The sequence below is a fragment of the Pseudopipra pipra genome, chromosome 24, assembly GCF_036250125.1.
Source record: "Pseudopipra pipra isolate bDixPip1 chromosome 24, bDixPip1.hap1, whole genome shotgun sequence".
Classification (NCBI taxonomy): Eukaryota; Metazoa; Chordata; class Aves; order Passeriformes; family Pipridae; genus Pseudopipra; species Pseudopipra pipra.
The window spans coordinates 2,270,717-2,297,870 of NC_087572.1; the positions used below are offsets into that span (position 1 = coordinate 2,270,717).

The 27,154-nt window shown below is 54.5% G+C and overlaps 1 protein-coding gene across 1 annotated transcript; it reads right to left on the minus strand.

Moving 5' to 3' along the window:
- Positions 1 to 30: 30 nt before the first annotated feature.
- RNF19B (ring finger protein 19B) lies at positions 31 to 27,097 on the minus strand. The gene is made up of 10 exons (XM_064635130.1): positions 27,036 to 27,097; positions 12,355 to 13,022; positions 7,498 to 7,703; positions 5,651 to 5,795; positions 4,291 to 4,453; positions 3,524 to 3,638; positions 2,884 to 3,024; positions 2,431 to 2,638; positions 1,311 to 1,442; positions 31 to 822 (listed from the first exon to the last, which is right to left on the minus strand). Exons 2-10 carry the CDS (start codon positions 12,912 to 12,914, stop codon positions 345 to 347), a joined length of 2,148 nt encoding a protein of 715 aa, XP_064491200.1. The 5' UTR covers positions 12,915 to 13,022; positions 27,036 to 27,097; the 3' UTR covers positions 31 to 344.
- Positions 27,098 to 27,154: the final 57 nt, after the last annotated feature.

Below are 27,154 nucleotides of genomic sequence, written 5' to 3' on the forward strand. Positions count from 1 at the left end.
TAGCTTTGGAAAGGATGAGATGGACGCAAGTCGAATGACAACCAGAGTCTTTATTTATTCCAAGAGTCCCTTAGGATGGTTGCAGACATACAGACACACGTACATATTTACACTCTTACACACCTCACAGACTTTGAACCAATAAATTAAAACAAAAAGACGGCAGGGGGATTTCTTTTTTTTTTTTTTTTCTCCTTTCCTTTCCTTTTTATGTCACGTAAGAAACAGCGACTTCCCGAGGCGAGGCTGGGGAACCAGCTGGAGAACGGCAAACAGGAGCCAACAGGGACACAAGCCCGGCCCAAGAGACGCAGTGACAGCGGGTGTGCTGCCAGCAGGACACGTCACACTCTGGCCTCGATGCACTCCAGTTGGACCATCTCATCCAGCCGGCAGCCCTCGGCTTGGGCACAGTGGCTCAGGTGGGCACTTGGGCTCTCGGCACCTCTAGCTTTGGGGGTCTGTGGGCAGCCTGCTGCAGTCTGAGAGTGGGGGGAGTCGCACTCGTCCGAGGTAATGTCCGGCACGTCGTCCGACTGGCTGTCGGAGCTCTCCAGGTCGCTCCGTATGCTCTCGGGCTGGGCCAGGGTGATGTCCCAGGTCTGGCTGGCAATGCAGTCCTTTTGCTCACAGCTTTGGTGTTTGCACGTCTGCTCCTGCTCACCGTCCTCTTCCTCCTCCTCCTCCTCCTCCTCCTCTTCCTCGTTCTCTGCCATTTGGGTGTGGACATGCAGAGAGTCCTCTGTGCTGCTGCCGCTGGCCAGCTGGTAGTGACTGGGTTTGGCTTCGATGTCCACCTGGATCTCCATGTTATTGCACTCCCTGCAGGAACAAGCACCCTGGCATTACTGGGAACGGTTACTGGGTTCAACTGGGCACCGCTGGGCACTGCACCAACTGAACTGGGAGGATCACACTTCCCAAACATGAGCCAGATGCTGCTCATCACCCCTTGGCACGAGAGGAACAACAACACTCGCTGCTCTTGAGTTCTCCCCACAGCAGCCAAGATCTGAGCCAGGAGCTGAGCTGGGAAAGCTCCAGAGTCCCCAGAAGCTGCCAGGAACAGACCCTGAGGGTGCTGGGATGCAGATCCCCTCCTCAGGCTCCACACCACACACGGAGGCTGCTCCCAAATTGTCCCCAGTCCTCCTCCCGTGCCAGCAAAAGGACTGATCTGCTTGCCAGCGGCAGAAGAGCAGCCTGGTGCAACTACAGTCATCCCACCACCCACAGCAGCACTCACAGAGCACAGATTTTTCCAGGACACCCACTACCAATGCTCTTCTCACCATTCCATGTCCTCCTACCTGTCCTGGGGGTTGTAGGAGCTGATGATGGAACCAGCCATGGCTCGAGTGCTGGCGTTGTCACTGATCGCCCCCAAACTGACCGAGTCTTTGGGGAAAATCTCCTTCTGGACATCTGCCTGGACTTCCAGCCTGCAGGAAAGAGGAGGATTCCTTAGAAATGCTTTAGACATCCCTGAGGAGCAGTAATCAGTCCCTGTTCTTCATGGGAAAGCGAGAGGCCCTGCGTGCTGGCACAGCTCGGCATGACAGAGCTTAACCCCAATGGCTCCTCTCACATACAGCCTCATTTTTGGCTCCATTTAGGCAAATTCATTCTGTTTTCCATGACGAAGGTAAAGCAGTGTTTACCTCCATGACTCACACAATTCCTGAGAAGAACTGATTTCCACGGATCTCGCGCAGAGCCACGATTACATCCTGGCTGCCACATCAACACGTGTCTCTAATTACCCAGCAAACTGACTCACAGGCAGGTTTGGAGGGAAACTGCGGCGTAACCTCCTGACTTGGAAAGCAGTGGCACCGTTTGCACTGGAGAACAGGAAGCATCAAAGCCTCCAGGCTGGGATAAGAGGAGTGGAATAGCTCTAAGCAGGTCACGCAGGCATCTCTGTGCTATTCCAAATTAACCTGAAGCAGCAGCTCTGCAATTTTAGGGAGCTCAGTAGGGACTGAAACTCATCTTCTGTCCTCCTTGCCAGAACCAGCCTGGCACTGAGTCCAGAAGTAGCCTGCTCACAGAATCATGGAATGGTTTGGGATGGAAGGGACCTTAAAGATTATCTAGTTCCAACCCCCTGCCATGAGCAGGGACACCTTCCACTAGACCAGGTTTCTCCAAGCCCTGTCCAGCCTGGCTTTGAACACTTCCAGGGATGGGGAGTCCACAATCTCTCTGGGCAGCCTGTGCCAGAGCCACACCACCCTGGGTCCCTGATCACCCTGGGTGATCTGCTGGGACTGGTTACTCTACGACAGACCAAGATGCAAAAGTCCTAGGACATAACTAGGTCGAAGCACAACCACTCACAGTCCTGGAGAGCTCCCCAGAATAAACCTGCCCAACCAACACAGCCCTTGGGACCCTCTGTGGTTTTCCCCAGCAATCCAATTTTACCTGCTGTACTTCCCCTTGCTCCCTGAGAGGACCCCCCCGCTCAGGGTGCCCCCGGAGAGGGCAGCAAAGCTGGCTGTCTCGCTGTAGTTGCCCTGCATGACACTGAGCCCGTCCGTGGGGCTGCCACTGGTGCTCAGGACGCTGGTCAGCCCCTCAATGCTGCTCTCACCAATGCTGGGGTTCTTCAGGGCTCTCCAGGCATCAGCCACTGCAGGGGAGGAGAGCACAGGGGTGGGAATCAGCAAGGGAAGTGATGTCTCATCCCAGGCAGCCTCCCAGCCTTGAGCAGAGCTGAGATTTTGCTTTGAGAGCAGCACACCTGATCACAGCAAGACTGAAGCAAATACCTGCTTCCAGCCAGGCCCAGGTGAAAACAGATGTTCAGATTTGGGAAACATCACGACCCCCGAGCATTTCATTACAACCCCTTCCCTTCCCCAGTCACCACGTTACCTGTGATGGGTCCATCATCTTCATCAAACTCGATTTTCACCCCCTTTCCATTGGCTGTGCTGACCCCACAGCCACCGCCCCGGCACAGCGAGATGGGCACGACGCCGTAGACGTAGGCCAGCATGATGGGGACCCCAATACCTGGAGGGGAGCACGGGCTGGGTTAAGAGGAGCTCAAGGCCGAGCTGTGTTGGGCAGACAGAAAGGATTTTTTTGGGGTAGGGACTCTCTCAGTTGTGTTTATGCTGCTTTTAAAAGGTTGTAGCTCAAAATTTCGCAGACGGACAGAGAAGGAGCCCTTTGTTGGTGCAGAATGGGGGAACCCCAAGAGCACTGAACCCCTGAGACACCAGCCACCAAACCAGTCCATGAGTGAGGGACAGCTCTGTGTGTCGAGGGACACCAGGATGGGCTGTGGCACAGGCAGCTGGTGCTCCAGACAAGCCCTGTGCTGGCTCCAGGCCACCTCGAGCACAGCAGGACGTGCAGCCTGGATGTGAGACAGAGGGTTGTGCCCAAAACCACACACAGCAGCACTCTGCAAACTGCCTTTGGCCACCCCCAGTGCACAGGGCTGGGCTACTCACTTGCCTTGGTGGCTACTGGCCCACCAGAAGGGACAGGGACTGAGCCCACTTACCAACACTGACAGCAGCGATGACTGGAGAGGCAATGACAGACAAGGTGACCCCTCCAGTGATGGCCAAGTTCCTCTTGTGCTTAGAGGTTTTCTTCCCCTCATACCTGCTGTGGATCTGATGGAAGGAGAAGCACCAGGTGAGAACAGCCTGGCCATGAGCAAACACCCAGAGGACAACAGTATTTGATTTTACAGCCTTGCCAGCTGTGTGAGCCCTTAAAGAACCTCATCTCCTCACAGATCTCCTCACAGACCAGACCTAGTAGGAGGGTCTGTGCTTAAGAAAAAGAAGAAGTTACAAGTAAAGTGCTGATGTGCCAATTCTTCCCTCCCAACATCTCTTTATCAGCACAGACACACACAGCAGCATCACACAGTTTGAGGCAGCAGGTCAGCACCAAAACACGAGTGATTTAAGCATGGCAAGGTGTGATGCTCGGGGTCCAACCACTGTCCCACAGAGCCCAACATCACAGGATGGGCTCAAAAGGGACCAGGTTTCTCCTGGCGTGCTCCTGGGTTAAAGCAGTGGCACAAGAGCACTGCAAAATGCATTTGGGAGGACATGAGCCTGAAGGGCTATGAGGGCTTATCAGCCACCACCCTCCCTCTGCCCACACAAAGCCCAGGAGATAAGACAAGCTTTAGAAGAGACAACTGAATTTTGCTTCTGTTGCAAGATCCACCCTTCATATCAGCTCTAAATTTCTGGTCGGATGCCTCGAGCACAGGGAACGTCCCCAAACCCCTCTGCTCCCCACACTTACCTTCCTCCCCACGTACACAGGGATACCAATGACCATGGCAGGAATGGCAATGCCAGCAATGAGGGAAATGCCCACAGGAGCCCCGATCAACGTGCCCAGCTGCCAGAGAATCTTCTTTTTACGACTCCATGGCTTTTTGCCCCAGAATGTACAGCCAGAGGGGCTTCGTGGGAGGGGAAAAAAAATGACATTAACACCACAGCAATTCCTAAATGTTCCCAAGAACCCCAAGTCCAACTTCCACAAAAATAAAACCCAAAACTTAGGAAGCGTGTAGACAACACAAAAGAGGCTTCTCTCTTCTTTTCCCCCCATCAAGATTAATTTTTCATCAAGGTGATTATCAATCACATTACCGGATGTGTTTAACATCCAGTAGACCAAAAGCTCTCAAAAGAATAGTATCAGGAGCTTTTTTTTTTTGGTGTGGAAGAGCATGCCACCGTAAAGTGGGAACAAAGTTCAGCTCTTTGGGTCAGAAAGAAGAAAATTAGAGAGACTGAGTGCAGAGGCAGGAGGGTGAAAGCCCAGCACACGCAGTAAACCCCTCTGAACAGCCCCAGATGGGCATGTGCTGCCCCAGCAGCAGGAATCATAGAATCATAGAATCAGCTGGGTTGGAAGGGACCTCTGAGATCATCAAGTCCAACCCTTGATCCACTACTGCTGTGGTTGCTAGACCATGGCACTGATGCCACATCCAGTCTTATCTTAAAAACCTCCAGGGATGGAGAATCCACCACTTCCCTGGGCAGCCCATTCCAATGGCTGAGCACCCTCTCTGAAAAGAAATTCTTCCTAATATCCAACCTAAACCTCCCCTGGCACAGCTGAAGACCCAGCCCTCTTGTCTTGCTGATGGTTGCCTGGGAAAAGAGACCAACCCCCCCCGGCTCCCCCCTCCTGTCAGGGAGTTGCAGAGAGTGAGGAGGTCTCCCCTGAGCCTTTTCTTCTCCAGGCTGAACAGCCCCAGCTCCCTCAGCCTCTCCTCATAGGACTTGTGCTCCAGTCCCTTCCCCAGCCTTGTTGCTCTTCTCTGGACCTGCTCCAGCCCCTCCATGTCCTTCCTGAGCTGAGGGCCCAGAACTGGACACAGCACTCCAGGGTGGCCTCACCAGTGCTGAGTCCAGGGGAAGAATCACTTCCTTGGACCTGTTGGCCACCCTGTTCCTGATACAGGCCAGGATCCATTGGCCTTCTTGGCCACCTGGGCACACTCTGGCTCATGTTCAGCTTCCTGTCCACCCAAACTCCCAGCTCCCTCTCTGCCTGGCTGCTCTCCAGCCCCTCTGTCCCAGCCCGTAGCGCTGCACGGGGTACAGGCTGGGGAACCCCGGTGTGCTGCTCCCCTCTTCCTCACCTGAGGTAATGCAGATCCGAGATCTCCTTCATGCAGAGCCAGCAGAACTCGCAGCCACACACGGCACACGTCATGTGGTTGCAGCTCCCGTCGTTCATCTTGATGATGTAGGCGCTGCAGCGCGGGCACGGCTTGATGTCGTCGGCTGCGGGGAGGAAGCACGGGATGGAGTTGGAACCTCTGCTGTGAGCATGAGGGAATCCACGAGGGGAATCTTGGCACGGGATGAAACCCCCTTCTGTGCAGGCAGAACACCTTTGCTGACCACAGGGGTGCTGTGTCTTTAGTTTATCTTCGGAGCGAGATGATAACATTGATGAGAGACCCCACCAGAGCCCGGGCAGCAGGGACTGAGAGCAACAGCTACTTTAAAAACTTATTCTGACCTTGAACAGAATGTACTCCAGGACATGCTTAAGTGCTGGGAACAAGTCATACCTGCCCTGTGCTAGCCAAGGCAACAGCATAAGAACAAGCCACGATTGAATTGCTCCACTGAGGTGATTCATGGGCCAAGAACAACAGAACAACTGGGAGAACAGGCATTGGAAAAATACCAAACCCAGCCTTCTTGGGCAGCCAAAAGGGAACTGGGGTCTGCAGCAGAGGCTGCCCAGGCCCCAGTTTGCTGCTGGCAGAGTGGGATAAGGGTCTTTCATCTCTTCCTTAATTCAGGAGTCATCTGATCGTGGTTATGCAATGGCTGTGCTGTGGTTCAGGGCTTTGCTGGCCCCTGCAATGCTCAGCAAGATGAAATCCAGCTGCTGAGACCAGCTCACACCTTATTAATCACCACACTGGATCCAGCAGAACAGGGTGAGGAAAAACCACTGTCTCAAAAACCTCCCTTTCTGTGGCTAAGTGCCCTTCCTGGCAGGGATCTCTTTAACAGGGTGAAAAATCTCAGAAACTGGTTTGGTTGTTTTTTTTTTTTTACTGGCTGGTTTGTACCAGAGACTGTGGGAGTCTCTGCTGTCCATTATCAGGGTTCTCTAACTGGGACATGTTGAACCTCAACATACCACTAAGGCACCTCTGAACCACCCACGACAGCTCCACACTAAGTGAATTAACATTTAAACTCCTGACATAGAAGGAAAACCAGGGTGTTTTGTTTGGGGGCAGGGCAGGGCTTTACAAAATGGCCTCACTGCCCCCTTCCAGAGTCAATACAGTTATTTTTAAGGAACACAAACTCAGCAGACACAGCAGCTCCTACCAGGCAGTGTAGGAGTCTGTGGGTTGGCATTTTTTTTGGTACCTGACATTACTAACACCTAACAGTGCACAGAGCAAGGCTCCCCACACTCAGCTGGGCATGAATGCTGCTCTTCATGACCACAGCAGGCAAATTTGAAGCTGCAAGGGTAAAAAGTGACTATTTGTTCAGGGTTTAGATCAGCAAAAAGCGAGAACATCCAAGACCAAAAGAGCCACAAGCAGAGCTGGGGCGGATGAGGGGAGCTGCTGTCACACAGAAGGCCCCAAAGCACATCATCACCTACTGATCTGTTCAGCGCTCTTGGAGGAGCCCAGACATGTCCTAACACAGGAGAAGGGGAAATGAGTCTGAGTTTCACAGCTGCTCTCACAGTGGCAGCTGTAGACCCTCAGCTGTGCCACGCAGGGCACTAACACCCCACTGCTTGGAGGGGAGGGGGGTTTACACAGAGGTGGCTCTTCCTCAGCTTCACACACACAGCTGCAGCACTGAGTAACCAAAAAAAAACCAAATCAGTGGTGTGATTCTTGGGGCTGTCCTGTGCAGGGCAAGGAGTTGGGATTCAATGACCTTAGTGGGTCCCTCCCAGCTGAGGATACTCTACGGAAAACACGTGAATCCATACCCGGCCCGGATTCCTGTCCGTAGCTGAGGCCCGACGTGTGCTTGGTCCGTACCCGCAGGGTCTGTGCCCGCTGCTGGCGGGCCATGTCGCAGGTTTGGTTGGGGTGCCATATCTGTTTGCAGTGGTAGCAGAACTCTGTCTGGCAGCCGTCCCTCTCGCAGGTCAGCTTGGGGCAGCTGGCACAGCCGTAGGCAATAACCGCGTAACTGCAGGGGGAACACGCCGGGGGCATTAGTGAAAGGCAAAGTTATCAAGCCAGAGCCCAGTGATCCTTTAATTCAGGGTGCCCAGGCTGTGGCTGCCTGAGCTGCTCTGCTCAGAGCAGCTGGTTGAAGAGCTGCTGCCAAGACAGGCGTGCCTGGTACCCCCAGAGCCCGTGGCAGGTCACCCAGAGCCCCCAGGCCGCCCACCCCACCTCTCCCACCTCATTTCTGATCACTGGTACAGCAGCCTCCACGCCAGACACATTCCTGCTCTCTCCAGCCCTGTGGCTTGCACTGCAGGGCCTGAAATTAAGCAGTGCTAATTGGGTTACTCGGGGCAGAGGCCTTTCACACAGCCAGCCTGTGACACAGAGTTCTCTCCTCAGTAACTGCTGGCAGTTCCCACGGGCAATTCACACAGACAAGATCTGTGCACGGTGTGCCCAGCTAACTCCTTGCTCCTTCTGCCAACTCAGGCTCCTAGGACAGGCTCAGGCTGCTCTTTCCAGGCACACCCCCCCCCCCCCCCCCAGTTCCTTAGGACAGGTATATGGGTGGATGCTCTGTGGTCTGGAGGAGTCTAGGAAAGCTGAGGTTATCCTGGGCACTTCTATTAACTGAATGATCCTAAAAAAGTGGAATAACAGGGGATTCCATGTGTAGCTATGCCAAGAAGCAAGCTCCTGTTGATCTCCACAGAACTTTCTTTTCCAGAGAGTGCTGAAGAACAACACCCTGCCACTGGAATAAGCCAAAATTTGAGTAAAACCAACCGAGAGTGCAAGACAGAGAGGCCAGGTTCAACCAGCTCACTTCTGATAGTAGAGTGACACTTCCAGGAGGAAGTGTCCTGTGTACACAAAAGTCTAAGCAGCATCAGCAAGCACTGCTAGAGAAATCTGACTAACACAGTCACTGAGGATGAGGCTGTTTCCATTGGCAGGGGCTGACATGAGCAATTCCAGAAGTGCCTTCCCAGCTCTGCAACACCCTTATGGCAAAAGGGTATTTTTGTTGCTCGCCCTCAGTATTTTTGTTGGTGGTCAGAGGGAATAATTCCTATTTAAGGCTGTATATTTAGAGCTCGTGTAGCTCAAGTCGTATTGCCTCTTCTCAGAGGCAGCGGCGTGAGAACTGCTGAATGTGTCATACCACAATGATTCACATTCCGTGGGAGTTTGAGCAACTTCATCCTGCCAGGCTACGACAGAGTCGCCAAAGAAACAACATCTCGGGGCCAGGAGGCACGACTGCAGGGCCTACGTGTGCAGCAACACACCTGCACCTGAGCCCAGTGCTGGAGGAGAGACAGGAAAACCTCATCCCCGGAAGTGGCCAGGGCTTGGAGCAACCTGGTCTAGTGCAAGGTGTCCCTGTCCATGGCATGGGGTGGGATAAGATGATCTTTAAGGGCCCTTTCAACCCAAACCATTCTGTATTGCCCAGGGGTTTGGGAGGGACAAACTCAACCCCTATGCATCTTGTCTAAGGAGTATCCCACTGAACATCCTCACCCTGCCACTATGCTACAGCCAAAGATCTTGGCAAAACAAAAAGGAAAAGCTTCATCTACCCAGCTGTGTTGTGACACTGCTATTTCAAACCATAACTAGGCTAGGAGAGCTCAGTGTAATATATTAAGCAACCCCATACCCCAAATTAACTCCTCGCTCAAAACGCTGGGTTTTTTTAAACACTCGAGAAATTAAAATCATCATCATTTATATTTTATTGCTAGAGCTGAAATGACAAATATCATGAACGAGCCCACAGCTGCGGGGAGACAAGCTACACAACTGTCTGTTGGGAAAAGAAATAACACAGCTCCAAGTCAAGGTCAACTAGAAAGTGGGTTTTGAAGGGCTATGCCTGGGAATAGTTATGGCACTGGATGGCCAGTGCACTCCCCTCTTCCCCTGACCTCTGACACATCGCTGACTTAAACAGCCATTTCCAGGCCCAATCCCAGCAGATGAGAAGGGAAACTGAGTTTTCCCCACAGAGTGTCTCCCTGAGACCCCAGGAATCACACAGCTCTGCTTCCAGCCCACGCCTTGGACGGCCACGAGTTGCCTCCCTCCCTCCTCCTGCTCATTCACAGAGCTCAGCCTACACAGCTCCGTTCCTCTAAAGGTCCTGTTATTCTCCCAAGCTTTTGGGAAGGATGCAGTGTGACAAACACTAGACAGCGATACCACCTGACTGTAGCAAGGGGAAAAACCGAAGCCGCAAAACACAGAAAATGATTTGTTTTGCGATTGATGGCGCATCAATTGACCGGAGTTTCCATGGCAACATGCACCGGTGTTGTGTTGGTCCTCCTCCTCCTCCCCTTCCCCGCAGCACAGCCAGGCTCTTCCATTTAAAGAGGAATTTAAAGAAAAGACTGTGGCGTGTGAGGAAGGCGCTGGACGCTGCGTGTCACACGCCCAGGGTCGTGTCTGCCATCGCCCCGCAGCCTCCTGATGCCACCACCTTGGTGGGGGTGACACCCAGGGCCAAGCATGGCCATACCCCAGCCCTACACACCTTGGCAGGGGTGACACCCAGTGCCAGCCACGGCCGTGCCCCCAGCCCTACGCTCCCGCTCTGGCTCTGTACTCCAGCACTACTACAGCGGGGAAAGCCCACTGTAAATAATTCATACCCTGATTTTACATAAGCACAGCCACACAAGCTCTGCTGGGAAGAATGAATAGGGTGATTAATTCTTCTCCCCGCCGGAGGGCTGATTCCAACAGCCTTTGTGTGAGCGCCACAGACACACCAGCAGTGCTGGTCCACGAGGCTGCCTGGTCTCCAACAGCCCCAGGGTCGCTTCTTGCTGCTCTGGGCAGCTGGGAGGAGGATGCTGTGCGTGTCACCTGGCTCACCCTGCTCACTGACTAACCAGGGAGGAGGCTTTTGCTCGCAGAAAGAGCCGCCTGTGACACCAGTCTGCCCAAAACCCCTCAAAGCAACGGCTGGGTTGCTGTGACAGAGGCAACGCCCTCCGGGCCGTGCTGGAGCTGGCTCCTTCCACCCAGCCAGCCTGGGTGACGTCGGCTGTTTGTACACCTTATCCTGAGCACAGATAATATCACAGCAGTCAAGGAGCTGAGATTCGGCGAGCAGGAACCGGATTTTCTCTAGCTGGTGAACAGCAGGGGCATTCCCTCTGTGGCAGCACAACCAGCTCTTGTCTCTCTGATCTTATCCCCAGTGCTGGTGAAATATCAAGATCTCACACTCGATTTGGCTCCAGAAAGGAGCAAAGCTGTTGTTTGCCTTTAATTTCACCCTTTGAAGGAACAAGCCCTTATACAGGATGCTCAGAGGCCGTGAAATGGGTAACCTGAGCCAGGTTCACTGATTTGCATAGGATGCCTATTACAATGCTTTGATTAAATCTTCACAACCCTCCCACCACCTTTTCCATTCCGACTACTAGGTCAGACTTTCCTTTCATGTCCTCACTACTCAGATTTGCCATCCAGGCTGAATTCTAGCTAAACTTCACAGCACTTCTCTTAAGTTTCCCAAACAAAGCCCTTTTCCAGGCAGCTTTGGCTTACGCTCAAACAGAAACCAACAGAGTTCGTTGGAAGGAAAATGGAAGAGAAAATGAAAGCAACACACTCATAACTACACAGTCATCACAGTTGGCTGGGCTGACTTCTGGACAGACAGACATTTCCTCACTTAGGCAACGGATAGTGAGTCAACATCACTCCTCTCTGCCATGTATTCAACATCCTCACTGGGAAATAGTGACTGTTTACAGTTCCTTCTTCCCCACCGTGAGGGCTGCAGCGTGTCCCCATGCACTGTCCCCATGGCTCACAGCGAAACACGCAGCTGGGAAACTCCACGCTTCTCATTTGTGCAGAAAAAAAGGCTTCTGTTAAATTAGGGAAACGATGGCTCAGCTAAAACCCCCTTCAAATCCTGTCACTCATGCCCGATCTGCCTGTATTTCCACAATCCCCAAGGTCAAATCCCAGTGCCCTAGAGAGGTAACAGGGATAGATGGAGTGTCATTTTGGTACCCAAGGCCCATCAGCTGTCCTGAACAGACTGCTGACAAGCAAAGAACGTCTGCACTGAGGGCTCTTTGTGGGACTCAGTAGAACAGAAGTGTGTACGGGCAGCAGCACCCCACTGGGGCTGATCCTCCCTTTGCTGTCCTGGGAGCCAGGTGGGGACAGGCAGCATTTCAGCAGGACAGCAGGTCCCAGGGCCATCCCATCTGGGATGCCATGCCCGGGACTTGCTGGGGAAAGGCAGCATTTTGCTGGGACAGCAGGATCGCCCAGCTGTCCCAGGACGTGTTGGGGACAGGCAGCACCCCTCCAGGGCGGGGAGTCTCCTTTCCCCAGGACGTCCCAGTATGGATGGATGGGGCACCACCCTACGGGACAGCAGATCCTCCCATCCCCACGCTCTACCAGGATGGACAGGACAACACCCTACAGGGACAGTGGGTCCTCAGTCTGTCCCAGGACAGAGGAAGCAGCATCCTACGGGGACAGCAGATCCCTCCTCCCCACGCTGTCCCAGGGCAGAGGGATGGGGCAGCATCCCACGGGCACCGCACGTCCCCCCTCCCCAAGCTGCCCTAGCACGGAGGGGCAGCACCCACCCCACCGCCATCCCGCGTGCCCCCCGCACTCACCCGCAGTCGGGGGCCGGGCACCAGCGGCAGTCGGGGTCGGCGGCGAGGCATCGGCGCAGCATGAACTCCTCGTACTTGGCGACGAGGTGCGGGGAGTCGTGCAGGAGGCGGCGGATGTCGGCGGGGTTGAGGCGCTCGCTGCACTCGGGGCAGCAGATGTTGACGCGGGACTCGGTGATCTCGATGCGCAGGTACTGCCGCAGGCAGGCCCCGCACGACCGGTGCGGGCACGACAGCAGGCGCGGGGCGTTCTCCGCCGGCTGCCGCACCAGGCACAGCGGGCACTCCAGCTCCTCCTCGCCCTCCGGGACCACCGGCGCCTCCTCGGGGGGCGGCGGCGGCGGCGGCGGCGGGGCCGGCGGGGCGGCGGGGGCCGGCGGAGGGGCGGCGGGGGGCGGCTCGGCCTTGGCGCGGCGGCGGCCGCCCGCGGCAGAGGCGGCGGCGGCGGAGAAGACGCTCTGGAAGGAGAGGCGGCGGCGGCGGCCGGGCTTGGGGCACTTGGCGGCGGCCGAGTGGATGGAGGAGGAGCGCGGCGATTCGGAGTCCCGCTCGGAGCCCATGGCGGCGGCGGCGGTGGTGGCGATCACTCGGAGGGGTCCGGGGTGGCGGCTGCAGGTCGGTCCCGGGGCTCCGAGCGTCGCGTCCCGCCGGGCGCTGCCTCGGCCGCGCTGTAACGAGAGCGGCGCCGGGGCCGGGTGAGCGCGGCCCGGCCCCGCCCCGCCTTGTCCCGCCCCGCGCCGGGCGCGGCCGCCGCCGCCGCCATTTCGGTTGTGGGCAGCGCCCCCGGGCAGCCCCGGAGGGACCGTGCCCGTTCCTGTACCCGTCCCTGTCCCTGTGCCCGTCCCGCCGCTGCGGTGCCATGAGTGGCTCTGAAGCGTCTCAGCGGGGTAGAGCTGATCGCCCGCTCTGCTCTTCGGCTCCCCTCAGCGCCCCCGGCCCCCCTTAGTGCCATTGCTCCCCTCAGCACGCGACTCTCCTCAGCAGCCCGGTTCCCCTCAGCTCCCCGTCTCGCCTCAACACCCCATGTTCCTTCAGCTCCCCATGTCCCTTCAGCTCCCCATGTCTCCTCAGCTCCCTATCTCTCCTCAACACTCCATCTCCCTTCAGCTCCCCATGTCCCTTCAGCTCCCTATCTCCCTTCAGTTCCCCATCTGCCTTTAACACCATGGGGGGCTCAGGGCCCCTATCTCCCCTCAGTGCCAGTGCTCCTCTCAGCACCCGACTTTCCTCGGCAACTCAGTTCCCCTCAGCACCCCCAGCTCCCCTCAAAACCTCATCTCCCTTCAGTTCCCCATCTCCCCTCAGCGCCCTGGCTCCTTCTCAACACCCGGCCCCCCTCAGTCCCTGGCTCCCCTTACACTTGAAAGTACACAAAAATGTGTATTCCACATTTCGCAACACCCTCAGTGGTTCCCTCAGTGTCCCATCTCCAGTTTGGACAACACTCTCAGGCACATGGTGGGATTCTTGTAGGGCCAGGAGTTGGACTCGATGATCCTGATGGGTCCCTTCCAACTCAGGATATTCTATGATTCTATGACTCTCCCTTCAGCTCCCCATCTCCCCTCAGCACCATGGCCCCCCCTCAACCCCTTGCTCCCCTCAAAATCCTTCCCTTAGCACTGCCATGGCTGCAGCGCTTGCCCAGAGCATCTCTGCCCACCCCAGGGTGGCCATTCCAGCCTTCTGGTCTCATCTAGGGCCTGGCTGGGTTGTGCAGAAAAAAAGGTTTCTGTTAAAAATCCCTGGGGCAGTTTGCTTTTTAACATGTGTCTTGTTGGAGACAGGGATCTATAACGTCAGGAGCCCCCTCTAAATCCACTCGCCCCACTGGAGCACCTTGTCCCTCGCTGTGTGTCCCTCCTTCATAACGTCTGTGAAGATCATGTGGAGATTTACTCACCCGGGGAACTCCTCCCCGAGGAGTGCTGGGTTCAGAGGCACTGAAACTACAACCCACATTCCTACTGCAGTCATGCAGAAAGTTAAAAGCCTCCGCTTCCTTCCAGGGTTCCCCCGTGCCCACAGGGGTCTGCCAGCCTCGACTCCCATCCAAAGGCTGAGGAGCTAACAGGAAGGACACTGCTTATTATGCAAGGGAGGCGAAGCAGAAAGATCTGCTGTGTCTACGAGGAGCCTGTTAAATCAGCACAGAAGGGGCTGCCTTCCCTTAGACTGTCAGCTCTGGCTGGACAGACTGTGGTTATTCATGTGACAAGTCCATCACTGTCTCTCCCAGCTATCGCTATTCCCGAAATCATTTCTCTCAGGAAAGCCTGTTTGCATTGTTATTACCAGGATCCTTCCCGGCTGCCGAGAGCCCTCGTTGGTGCCTCTGACCTGGGAGCAAGGAACCAAACCCGGGCTGACAGTTGGAAGCACCTGGATTTCAGTGCTCGTGCTGCCTGATTGCTGTAGGCAAAGACCCTGTGTCTGTCTGCACAGCAGGGATAATGTTGACACTTCCCTGTCTGGCACAGAGGGAGTAAATCACCTGCATAAGAGCATAAATGAAGCTTCCTCCTCACCTAAATACCCTACAGCATTCATGCTTTTCCCTGTGCTTTTCCACATTAATTCTGTGCCTGCTATACACCCTCACTTACTGCTTATCCCAAGATGTCTGCTGCACCTAACTCCTTCCCTGGAGATGACATTCCCCAGACATTTGTCAGCTCATCTGCTGTGCTCCGGCATTCCTGCCACAGCACACGTGGCTTTGGACCAGCTGGAAGTTTTGGGCCACACTTAGGATTGGCCTCAAAGTGGTAAATTCCTGCCTGGGATCAAAAACCCTGTTAATTAGCAAGGTAATTTGGCAAGGGAGCCAAACAGCTCTGCTCCAAGAGAATCTGGGATGCTACAAGGGCGTCTGTGGAGCACATTGTCCCTGAGCAGTGAGTTGCTGAGCTCTGGTCCCTGGCAGGTCGTGGGCAGGCATGAAGATGCTTTAGCATCTCCCTGACACTTGTTTTGTGGAGCTCCCAGAGGGAAAGGGCCCTCTCCCCATTTCACTGTTGGGAAAGGAGGGCCAGAGGAAGAAAGGAGAGGTGTCATATTGGTGTAAAACAAGATTATATTGAAATTAACTGTTCCTGTCTGAGGCAAGCTGGGTATGAGGCATTTTTAAGGGCTGTCGCTGCCCATCTGTAGCAGAGACTGTCTCGCTTTGATGATTTCACTAGAAAAATCACACTCTTGACCGAAATAGAGAAACCTGAACAAGACTCGTGTGTGGGACGGATCTCCCAGACAGCGCTCTGCCAGCTCAGCCCTACGTCCTCTGCAGCGCAAGAGCACAGACTGTAACTAATTGTGGGAAGGTTTCAGCTCAAAAGCTAATGTGAGACAGGCCTGAATTACCAGTAGTGCAGACACAGAGAGACAGAGAGCAAAACCATCTGGAGTTCCTGGGAAAAGCATCGGCTTTGCAACGTGCTGATGGGGCAGAAATGACTCTTCATTGCCTTATATGAGGAAAATCATGATACAAACAGGGCTGGGGGAGGCCAGGGTAAATCCAAGTGACTTCAGAGCCATCTTCCCTCCTCCCAAGCTGCTCAGACCTCTTGCCAGTCTTTATATGTTTGAGGGAATTCAGTGCTTTTATGGAGCTCAGAGACACAGAATTCCAACTGTCCGGACCCCGCCATGGTCCAGACATACCAGCTATTTAAAAATAAGTTCTCCGTGGCCAAGGTGTTTCTCCGTGGCGAGTTTTGATAGCCCTTGCCAAGAGCAGAGGCTCCTGCTCAGCAAGTTCCTGACTAGCAGTTTGAACCCGGTAGTTTGTTTTGATTCAAACTGGAGGGGGAAAAAAACCAACAACCCAGCCAGGAACTGGGGCTGGGAAGCCGGGAGGGAGAGGGCAGGGAAACAAGCTGCCAGGGAGGAGAGGAAAGAGGCTCATTGGAAAGTCGCCGGATTGGGAGTGAGATCAGATCAGCCCCTCCCCGGGGCTGCAAGGAAACAGTCACCAGTCTGACTGTTAAACGCAGGGATATTTGAAAAGATAAACCAAAAACAAACAAAAGAAAAAAAAATATAGGAAGGGGGGAATTCAAATGCTGCAGCGAATCATTCCGCAAATCCCAGCTCCAACAGGCAAATTTGCTTCTGCTTATGCTGGCAGAAAGCTGGAAGACTGCTGACTTCCGACCCCGCTGCTTAAATCAGGGCAGGATTTGGCACAGGAGACTTTTAAAGCTGCCTTAAAATGCCATATCTCCCAGGAAGGCTTCCAGGGAAAAGGCTTTCTCCAGGCACTGGTTGGAGCCACCCCACACCGCCCAGTGCCGTTCCCAGCCTGGATGGAGCCACTGGGGGAGGCTGAGCTGGGCTGAACCTGCTTTTGGGAGGCACAGGGCCTCTTTCCAGAGAAACACCGTGGCCACCCACACCCCAAAACCCCCCTGCAAAGCAAGTGACAGCTCTGCCGCTGTCGAGGAGGAAGAGTCTCTGGTGATGTAATGAAAATTCCCCTTGGTAATTCAGAGAGTGAAAGCAGAGGGTGCCTGCTGGGAAGGGATTGTGAAACTCAGACTGGGAGTATTTGCATGGAGGAACTGGGGGTGTGCCTGGCCGGGAATATTGCTGTGGTGGGACACTGGCAGGAGGCCCCAGATAAAATAGAAACTCCAGCTCCTACCACATCCCCTTTGCCCACCCCCTGCCTTTCCTGATTACTCGACTATCACAGGTGTGGTAAATACCTGTTGCTCTGATCCCTGGCCTGCAGGACACAGAGGGGTGTTGAAACAGCTATTTCAAGGCACACAAAGATTCAGTCTGCCTGAAACCTCCGGGTCATTCAGGCACAGACGTGTGAAACCCTCCCCAGCACAGACTGTTTTCTCTAGAATTCTGTGGGTCTCCTCGGGGTTTCTTCCACTTTTCACAGACAGGGATGGGAGGGGTTACTCACGGGGCACAGGCTGTGTTGTAAAGCAGATAGAGTTTAGAGAAAATCCAGCTCGTGTCGCTGCTCTCTGAAATAGCCACAGACACGAGGAAATGAGGGAAGGAGGGGAACAGCTTTACAGCAGGAATTCTTCCTTGTTTTCGGACAGGGGCACTCGGGAATGACTCAGCTCTGGTTTCTCTGGGCAGGCTGAGACCTTTGGCCCTGCTAGGGTGGGACAACCAGAGTTGTTAAAGGGATGCAGGCACATCAGGATTCCCCAGTGCCAAAATGCAGATGGCAGTTTCAAGGGTCTCTCTGCTGAGAACCCACCACAAGGCACAGCCAGGTACATGCTGTGACACCTGAGAGGTGCTGTACTCACAGCATTTAGGGGAGGGTGACAGGGACAGACAGATCCAAGTAGCACAGAGGTACTTTAAACCTCTCAGAAGCGCAGGGCAGGGTCTCTTCCCAGCTTCCTGCCCTGAAGAGTCGTGCCAGAAGCATGTGGCCTTCCTTACTCCTCTTTTTGGGGTCCCAGCTCTGCTGTGTGCAGAGCAGGGATGTCAGTCTTGCTGTGTCCAAGGGATTCAGCAAAGGTTAACCCTGAAAGCGTTGAGCTCTGTGGCGAGGGACGCTGTGCATTCACGGGGAGCAGCTGTGGATGCACAAACTGGAGCTCATTGGGGTCATTTTCTGCCAGGGCCCCAGGGAAGCACTGTGTTGTAATGACATGCACTGGGATCGTTTGTCAGATGGAGATGTCATTAATGGCCCTCATGGCTCTCCAGGGAGGACACCAGTGGCTGGGGAGGGCTCTCCCAGTGCGCACATTGCTGGGTCTATCTGGTTAGTCCATGTTCTGTTTGCTTCTCATGGTCCCCTGAGATGTGTTCAGTGAAGGAAGAGATGATTCTCCTTGACTCCCCTTTTCTCTGCTGGACATAACAAAGACTGACATTCTTTTAAATGGGGAGGAAAAGGAAGGAGATTGGAGCCTTGGGATCAGAAATGCGAGGCTCTTCCAAGAGGATTCTCTCTGGTTTAGTCTGTGGTTACACCTCCCCTCCCCTCCATCTCCCCATCCCACTCTGCTCCCTCCTAACACCCACACGCACAGCAATCTTCCACTCCCTGCTGTGACTTTCTGGGGAAGATGCTGTCATGTGAAATCCTGGGAGAGAGTTAGCACATGGAGCTCTCTGAGAGCATCGTCCCTTGCAGAGCAGGCCTGCAGACGGAGGAACGCTGCGCTCCTCGTCCTTGAAATCCTGAGCGCTCTCATGGAGGGGGGAGCAGGGAATCATCTTGTGAGCTTGGGAGCCGCCTACACACGTGGCAAGGTTTGTCAGCGGCTGATAAAAGAGGTGGGAGGTGGGGAGATTTTGAGGGGGAAGAATGTGGAGCCTCTCATGCCCATCCTGTCTCCTCCAGGGCTCCAGCAGCCAGGACGGTCATGGGCCTGACCCCATCAGTGACACACATGCATTGAGAAGAGACCCCAGTTAGGGACTCAGATAACTACTGTCTGCTTCAGCAATGACGTAAAGGTGTAGGAAGCATTAAGCAATTACTTATAATAGTAATAATCTGACATGCTTTTTCCCTCTACAAAAGAAGCATTTCCTTTTGTAATGAAAGCACAGGCTGTTCTGAGTTCTTTGTACACCTGCGCACTCACAGCTTTGGGGATGGAAGGGACAATGATCCCCACTCTCGAGTCACTCTTACCAGTGACCTGCTACCCTTAATGATGGGGGATTTATAACTGAGAAGGTTTAGCACAGTGGGGTGCTGCCATGGGAAAAGGGCTGGGCTGGTTCCTACGGTACCAGGGAGCAGCCAGACTCCCTCCTCACCAGAGTTGTTAAACAGACAATTATGTGTTTGGTGTTGGCATAAACACAGGCTAATTAGTCACTGGAGGAAACCCCAGTGCCTGTGATGGCTGGCTGTGGGAGAGGGTGGTGGTGGCAAACACCTGTGGCAGCAGAAGGCACCTGCCTGTCCTGGGCACACTGTGATGGGTGGTGGTGGCCAAGCACACAGGAGGGAGCCAGGTGCCACCAGCAAGAGGAGATGGCATGGCAGGGCAGGAATCCAGCACTGGCTCTGGAGTATCTCCCTGATGGCAGCTGTTTTTCGGGGTGCTAAGCATCTTGCAGGACATGAGCAAACCTGGCCACGGCAGAGGCAGCAAGAAGTGAGGTGAAATCTTCAGGAGGACCATTCATGGAGGGCTAAGGAAGAGTTTGTTCTGCCCTTCAGAAAGCAGATGCAGAAGCCAGAGCTCTGCAAGGAGAACAGAGTGAGGCACTGGCCTGATTTCCAGGAAAGGAGAACAGTGTGTCACAGAGAAGGCATTGAAAAGACCTGAGGCTTCTGCCTCAGCTTTCTGACTTACTCCTGCAGACACGTGGGTGTTTGGGAGTTCAAAAGGCTGGACTGGAGGCTGTCCTGCAGCTGGCAGAGGACAGGAAGTTGTGGGCTTCTCCAGAGCTGCTGGAGCACAGACCACAGTGTTCCTGTCTCTGCTGGAGATCCCCGCTCGGCTCAGCATCTCTCCCTACAGCGCTGGCCTTTGTGGCAGGAGTGTGGGAATCTGAGCTGGACGGGAAGACTCAGTACAAGGCACTAGGCACAACTGCCCAGACTCCCCAAAAGACACTGGCAGCCCTTCAGCAGCATCTCAAAACCTCACAGGATCTCTGACATCCTCTCCAGCCGCTTCATCCCACAGCACAGGTAGGGCTGGGCACACCACACATTTCCTCCAGCCGACCCACCCATTTCCTATTTTCTGCAGACATGACAACTAGTGAGTTAATCCTGCAGGCCATAAACTAAGCTGTATTAGCAGACACCATCTGTCCTTTTTCATTTGCTGATGCACGACCTATTTTGCTGTGTAGTGGAGCAGGCGCTGCAGTTTCGGGGCTTGCATGTTGCAGTGTCCCTGTTGCCAGGGTATAATCCACTGCTCGCAGTGACCTGCTAAGGGGAGAAAGCTCCAGTGAACTGAGCACCAGTGGGACCTGCTGTCGTGGGCAGGTGGTGGCTGAAGCCTGTCCCTGTGGCTGCTTGGCCTCAGAGGAGGTTTGAGCTTCAATCCCACAAAGCACCAGTTGGCACCTGGGAAGGGAAAGGTCTCAGCAGAACTTCCAAGGACAAGAGCACGACTGCCCTCAGGAGGGTCTTGCCTTACCAGAAGCTCCATCAGCAATGGCCACCACTGTGAAATAACACCCTCTTGGAGCCACCACTCAACTTGCAAAAGCCCTGGGGCTGGGGACACAGAAAGCAAAATAAAAGTGAAAGGAACTGTTCACTTTGGCAGGGGAAGAGACACATCCACACTCCCTCACTTGCCAGGAGGTCAGGGAGAGACCTGAATTGTTCAGGTCTCTTCAGGATCATCTGTGAGAATAGGAGCCCTGTGTCTCCTCCTGAGGACACACACGTGGTACTTCTTTCCCTGAGGAACAACCCTTCACTTTGTCTCAGAGGCAAAGTTTCCAAAACACGACAACCTCGGCACCTCCAGAAGTGCTGTAACACAGAGATCATTCTCATACCAAAATGGGGATCGTGGGAACAGGCTGTGTGGTGAGCTCAGCACTCCAGCCACACTGCTCTGGCCTGGGGTAATTCCCGTGTGTTACAGAACTGAGCAATGGCAGTCACACCAGGACAGGGAAAGAGAGGAGGAGAATTCTTTCTTTATCCCTCTGAGGGGATCTGGTCATGTCTTGGAGCAGTCTGGTGACCCTTGCCTGGGTACAGAAGTACAGACATTGTGAAAGGTCATAAAACCATCAGGATTTTTCCAAGCCAGTTATCATTATGTGACTTAACCAAGTCTTGAGGCAATTCCAAAGGTTAGTGCCTCGCTGCAAAAAGCCTCCTGAATTTACCAGCTTTTAATTTAACTTGGCATGGGTGGCAGAATTTTCCCTTGAATTCTGAAACAAAGAACCAGGAAATTCTGTTGTTTGCTGCAAGGAATCAGGGAGGGAGCTGAGCACAGGGACTGGGTAACAACACACTCATCTGTTACTCAGGCTGCACTGGGTGGTCCCTGCTCGCTGACCTCTGCCTGGGCTCCCAAAATCAGCCGGGGAATTTTCAGCTTCCTGTCTCACTGCACAAAAGCGGAAGAGAGAGTGGAAGGGATTATTCAGACTGACCTTGGCCTTAGCCAGACCACTTCTTTCTGAGTTAGCTCAGTTGCAGCATTTGGGCTTTCTGAGGAACTCTCAAGTTGCTGGGTAGGATGTGGCCCAAATGCACCCACTTCTGTGCTGTCAGTGTCCTCTGAGTAGCCACTGCTGGCTGGAGTCATTCCCTTTTCCTGCTAGTCCTGCTCTTTTCTCTTAGAAAGTGGCTTAAGCTCTGAACCTTGGGGTTTCCTACCCTGCTGCAGCTGAAATCAGTGGTTACTCCTGCACATTCTCAGATGGTTGACCCCTCTGTTAAGCTCTGTACCCACAGCTTCCAGGAGCAACAAGCCCTGCTGTCTCCTTCCTGCCTCCACTGAGCTCTGCCCAGTGTTCCCTCTTTGTGGACACTCACTTGGCCTCTGTGTCAGATGTGACAAGATATAATGACTTTCCACAACTTGCCCTGATGTTCCTACTGCTCTCCTGCAAGGCATAATCTGCATCCTGCACTGGGAAGGGGATAGCTGGTGACAGGATCTCTGTGCTAGGAACAGACTGACAGTTTGGGGTGTAAATCCCCACAGCAGGAGTGGTCCCAGCAGTTCTTCTTTCTTTCTTTGTGCTTTGGGAAGAGAACAGACTCAAGAATTATACTGATCTAAGTCCAAGAACAAACATTCCTCCTTCACAGGCCACAGCCTCTCCTGTGTCATGTGAGGAAGAGAAGCAGGGGAGGGCAGTGCTTTGCCAAGACTAGAATGTACCCAAATCTGTGAATACTGTCAGGAGCTGGGAAGAGGAAGAAAGAGCCCAAGTGGTCAGCCCTGGAAAGGGCAGTTCCTGCTGAGAACTGCCTGGGGAACATTCCCATTTTCCTAACCAGCAACAGCTGTCAAAAGGGGAAAGAAGAGTGATTGTGGACCCTGCCAGCAGCACCTCTCATCTGCAGCTGGGACGGGAGAGCAGACAGCTCCCAGCACAGCCCTCTGGCCCCGCAGCAAGGAAAACATGTGTCATTTTCCAGAGGGCTGAGCCAGCACTAACCAGGTGGGAAATTTTGAACATGTGCTTGATCAGGGTTCCCTTGTCTCAGCTGAGATCTTTCCCCAGCCCGACCCTTGGCTGCTGATTCAGTCCACGGTTGCTCCCCCCCGTGCTCTGCTCTCTCTGCAGCAGAACAAGGTGGGCAGAGGGAGAGGGGAGCTGTAGTTTGGTGTGTCCTCCGTTCCCAGGCCATCATGAAAAGGCAAATGGGTTTTGTTCTGCTGGGGTTTGCTGCTGACCCACTCCTTCCTTCCCCCAGCCTGATGTCATGACCACAAACCCATTCTCTCTGACTTCTCTTCAAGCAGAGCCCACCTTTACCACAGCCAGGAAATTCCTCTTCTCCCTCCCTCCTCTCTCTCACCCCTTCACCACCATGAGAAACCCTCTTCCCTCTCTGAGGCTTGTCATATGTGGGTTGCCTTAGCCAGTGTTTGAGCAAATTACCCCCTGTGCTGCCTGAGGCTGGGCTGTGCACAGCAGAAAATTGAGTAGGAGGTTTCTGGGGCGATCACTGTGCACTGAGACCTCAAATGCTTCTCTGAAATCAGGCCCTGCTGCTGCTCCAGAGCATCCTTCCAACAGAGAGGCAGAAGCTATGACCGCCTCTCATCTGTCCAGCCTGGCCATCTCTGATCCAGGCTGCCATCCCAGTTCCCCCAAGCACCAGGAAAATCCAGTGCCTGACTCTGAAACAGCAGTAGCTGCCAAGAACCTTCCAGCTGCCTCTGAGTTCCAGGATCCCTCCCCATCTCAGCCCTGCAGTCTCTCAGGGGGAACTTGTCAGCAAAACCAGCCCTATTTAACCAAAGCAGAGGCAGCCTGGCTCTACATGGCCTCCCTCTGCCTTTCCCTGTTCGCTTGGCATCATTAATTCTTGGGGAAAAGCCTCTCGGGGCAGCGCCGACTCCTGCACGTCCCCCCATACATGCAGCTCTGGGTCCTGCTCCAGCTATTCCCGCCCACTTTCCATGGATCCCCTGCAGGATTCACAGCCCAGCACCCAGGGGTGCTGCCTGTCCCCAAGACCAGTGCTCTCAGCATGGGATGAGCAGCAAAACTGCAGCTGGAAAAGCTGGCAGTGGACATGGAGCAGAGCCCTGTCCCCGGGCTGAGGACCAAGAATGCCTCTTTCCCATCAGCCACGCCAAGGCTTTGAGCTCTGCCAAACCCCAGTGTTTGTTCCTGCGTTTGGCAAGCGAGGGATGGCAACAAAAGCATGTGCGAGGCAGAAGGAGTTCAGTGAAGGAGGGAAGTGGGTTTCTCTTGGGTCTCGGTGACCTTTTCTGGTTTGGAAAGAACAGAGATGTGCAGAGATGCTCACAATGCACAGCAAGGCGGTTTCCACTGCCCCAGCAGCAGAACAAACCCCGTGGCCTCCTTCAGTCATAGGAAACTGGAGCCCAGAGCCACAGCCCAGCCTTTGGCTGCTGGGATGGAACCACTGGAAATCCAGCTCCAGGGAGTCGGTGCCTTTGCCTGTTTGCAAGGAAAATTTATGTGCAGCCATGGAGCCTTTCTATGGGCACCTTGTCTTCCAGCCCTGTTCTCTGGGATACAGCTCCTGCTGCGTGATGGGAACAGTTTTTCTTCGTCTGGCAGTGGCTGAGCCAAGTTCTCTTGGAGCCCATGGACTGGGAGTTATATCAGCAATGCCCTTGGCCACGAGGATCCCATTGACTCTCCTCACCTCCCTCCTTAGGGAAACAGGCACAGAGAAGGAGCTGTTGGAGCAGAGCCAAGAGAAGGGCTGAGACTGAAGAGTCCAATAAATCCAGCAATTTCTCCATGTGCTTCCAGCCCTTCTTGCTTAACCTCAGAGAGAAAAAGTGACGCTGGCAGAAGGAAAGAAAAGGAGTGGGGCTCTGTGCAGGTAGGTCAGGAATGCACCTAAATCCTCCCAGAGCTGAGAGCCAGGGGCAGGTTTATAGCAAAGACAGAAGAGCTGATTTGGAAAGCTGATTTGGCCAAAGGGATAATGTTTCTGTTGGGAACCAGAGAGCTATTGATTACTCAAGTAACCTCAGCTATTAAACAAACAGCTACCTCAGCAGAGAGAAATTTCAGCCTGGGTTTAGGGAGAGGATCAAGGGGACTCCAGGGCGGCCCAAGAGGAAGTTGGAATGTGTGTTCCCACTCTCCTTGACTCACTGGTGCCCCACCTGCTCCCACTGGTACCAGATAAGGAGTGAAAACAAACACAAGGTAGGCGCCTGTGAGTGTCCCTGCCACAGGAAAGGGAAAACATTCACTGCAGGGGAGTCATGGCCAAGATGGACTATGGAATAGGAAGGATTAAAATGTCTCACAGCACCTGGCTCAGCTCCCAGGGCCTTCTCTGGACACTGGCACAAGGGCAGCTCCTCCCAGCGCTCCAGGTCTCTGCAGAGGCTCAAAGCTCCAGAGCTCTTTTCCCAGGAGGGAGCACAAGTTCCCATTTCTTGTATTTCATTATTATTGTGTGTCTGGCAGTGACAGCCTGGGATAGGGACCGAATGCACAGGTAACAGCATGGCTGTGGAACGGGGTCACATGAAGGCACTGGGAGCATGTCAGAGCCTCAGCTGCTGCAGCTGATGTGCAGATGCCAGACTATGTAATATTCACATGATCATCCCTTTTGCAGTGTAGGCAAGTGTGGGGGAAAGCAAGGAGAGCCAGCTGAGCCACGGAGAAAGTCAAGGACTGGGAGGGTTGACTTGGACTTCCTGCTTGTGGGAGGTTCTGGTGCCATTCCCCCATTAAATTTTGAATAACCTTGAAAAAAAAATCAAGTTGAAACACGACTTTGAGAGCAGTCCCGCTGCCGGTCGTGCAGAACCGCAACCTCGGGGACTGAAACTGCAGCCCAGCAGCACTGACTCCTCCCTGCACCCTCCCCAACCTGACCCTGGGAGCCTGGCTCCAGGTCCTGGGAGCCTGGTTCCAGCGAGGTCCCGCTCGGAATGCCGGGGCCCATCCCGGGCTGGCTCCCTCCCAGCACAGCTGCCCATGTGGTGCTGAGGGCTGGCACAGAGCTGCTGACGGGTCCTCTCCTCCCTGCCTGCCCATGCCAGAGGCACAGAACACAGCTGGCCACGCGGCCCTGGGGGTGACAGCACTGCCTGGCACCCTCCACGCGTGGGGCTCCGACCCCTTGCTCCCACAGAAGCCCCTCAGAGCAGCACAGGCTGCTGCTGTTTCCAGTTTCCATGTCACAAGCAGCACTGTGGCCACCTGAGCCACTCCCAAGTGCTCCCTCCTAGACCCAGCACCTGTGCCTTCGTGGGCAAGGATCGTGCATCACACGGCAGTTGCTTCCCTAATTACAGCCTATTTATGCTCGTTACTGCAACTGTGCTCTCTCACATACTCTCCAGCACTCCTGGCTGCATTTCTCCATGGCCCCACTGCTGCCCCCAGCCCTTCAAATGACTCCAAAAATGTGTTATTTCAACAGACTTGTTGGCACATGAGCAGTGGCCTCTCCCTGTTCTTGGATTTCAAACAGGGTTTCTACTTTGTGCCTCTTCCATCTCCGCCCCAGTACTGGTTTCTGACACCCACAGGGGTTACCAACACTGGGCTTTTGACCCTAAATGTACTTTCCTCGGTCAGATACACACCAAGGATCCTAACAGGCCAAAAAATCAGGTTAGCACAGATGAGTGGGTGCCAACAAACTCACTTTCTAGTTTGCTAGTGCTGCGTGTAGGCGTAGAGTCCCTACATCGCGTGGAATCGGAGCTGTGAACCCACCAGTTTTTCAAGCATTAAGGAACCCTTGGATTAGGAAGAAAGATGAAATTCCCCCCCCCGGGGAGGGGGGTAGGCACTGCTGAGCTGCTGCAGGGCACAGAGGTGACCGTCACCCTTGCTCCCTCCGCAAGCAGATCGGATCCCGTTATGCAACCGCTGTGCTAAAAGGCAACACGATGCCCAGAGAGGTCTCAAGGACTTCATTATTTTGCCTTCCAGGTCTGCAGATCCCCAGGATCCACATCCAGAGAGCTCCTGGCAATGGTCATGCCCCTGGCTGCCTTCCCCAGAACTCTTGCTTGCTGCACAGGAAGGGTAAGTGCTGAGGCTGCTGGAGATGTGCAGCATCTCCATGTGCAGAGTTTAGGATTCCCACCCCAGCCGTGCTTCTGGGATCGGTCCCAGTTCTCCAGCTCTGCTTACAGCCTCCTCTAAGATAGATGTAGCTCAAGGGACAAGGTCTCCAAACTTCTGATTCATTTCATCAATGATTTGTGCTCTAATCCCTAGGGAGAACTCTGCTTCCCTTTCCTAGAGAGGGACCAGGGCTGCTCCCCAGTCCCTTCAGCCTGTTCTGGAGGCACACTACTCCTGGCTCTTCCCAGCACGGTGCCAGTGACACACATACTGGTATCCTGGGGGGGGGAAGCATTTGCACCAGTTTCTGCACCAGCCAGCCAGGCTCTGACCTGGTCTCGCTGTCCAAGAGCCAAGCCCTGCTGTGCCAGGCTGTTCGGGCATTGTATAACGTTCCTGCTCCCCAGGAGCCATCCCGCAGCACATCACCCAGCACTCGTGGAGCCCACCCTGACCCGCTGCCCCCGAGCATCTCTTACCTGTCCCCGGAGCCCACTCCCTGTGCAGCGCTCTCCCCTCCGCAGTCTCCCCACTCTCCCTTTCCCACTCCCCTTCCCTCTGCACCACCTCCCTGCGTGATGTCAGCGCAGCCCGGCCC

Coding starts and splice junctions, on each gene's coding strand:
- RNF19B (XM_064635130.1), bottom strand. CDS start 12,914: ATGGGCTCCGAGCGGGACTCCGAATCGCCGCGCTCCTCCTCCATCCAC. Junction 7,704..12,354: donor TGCCCGGCCCCCGACTGCGG/GTGAGTGCGGGG, acceptor TTCCCCCTGCAG/TTACGCGGTTATTGCCTACG. Junction 3,025..3,523: donor CATCGCTGCTGTCAGTGTTG/GTAAGTGGGCTC, acceptor GCTCCCCTCCAG/GTATTGGGGTCCCCATCATG.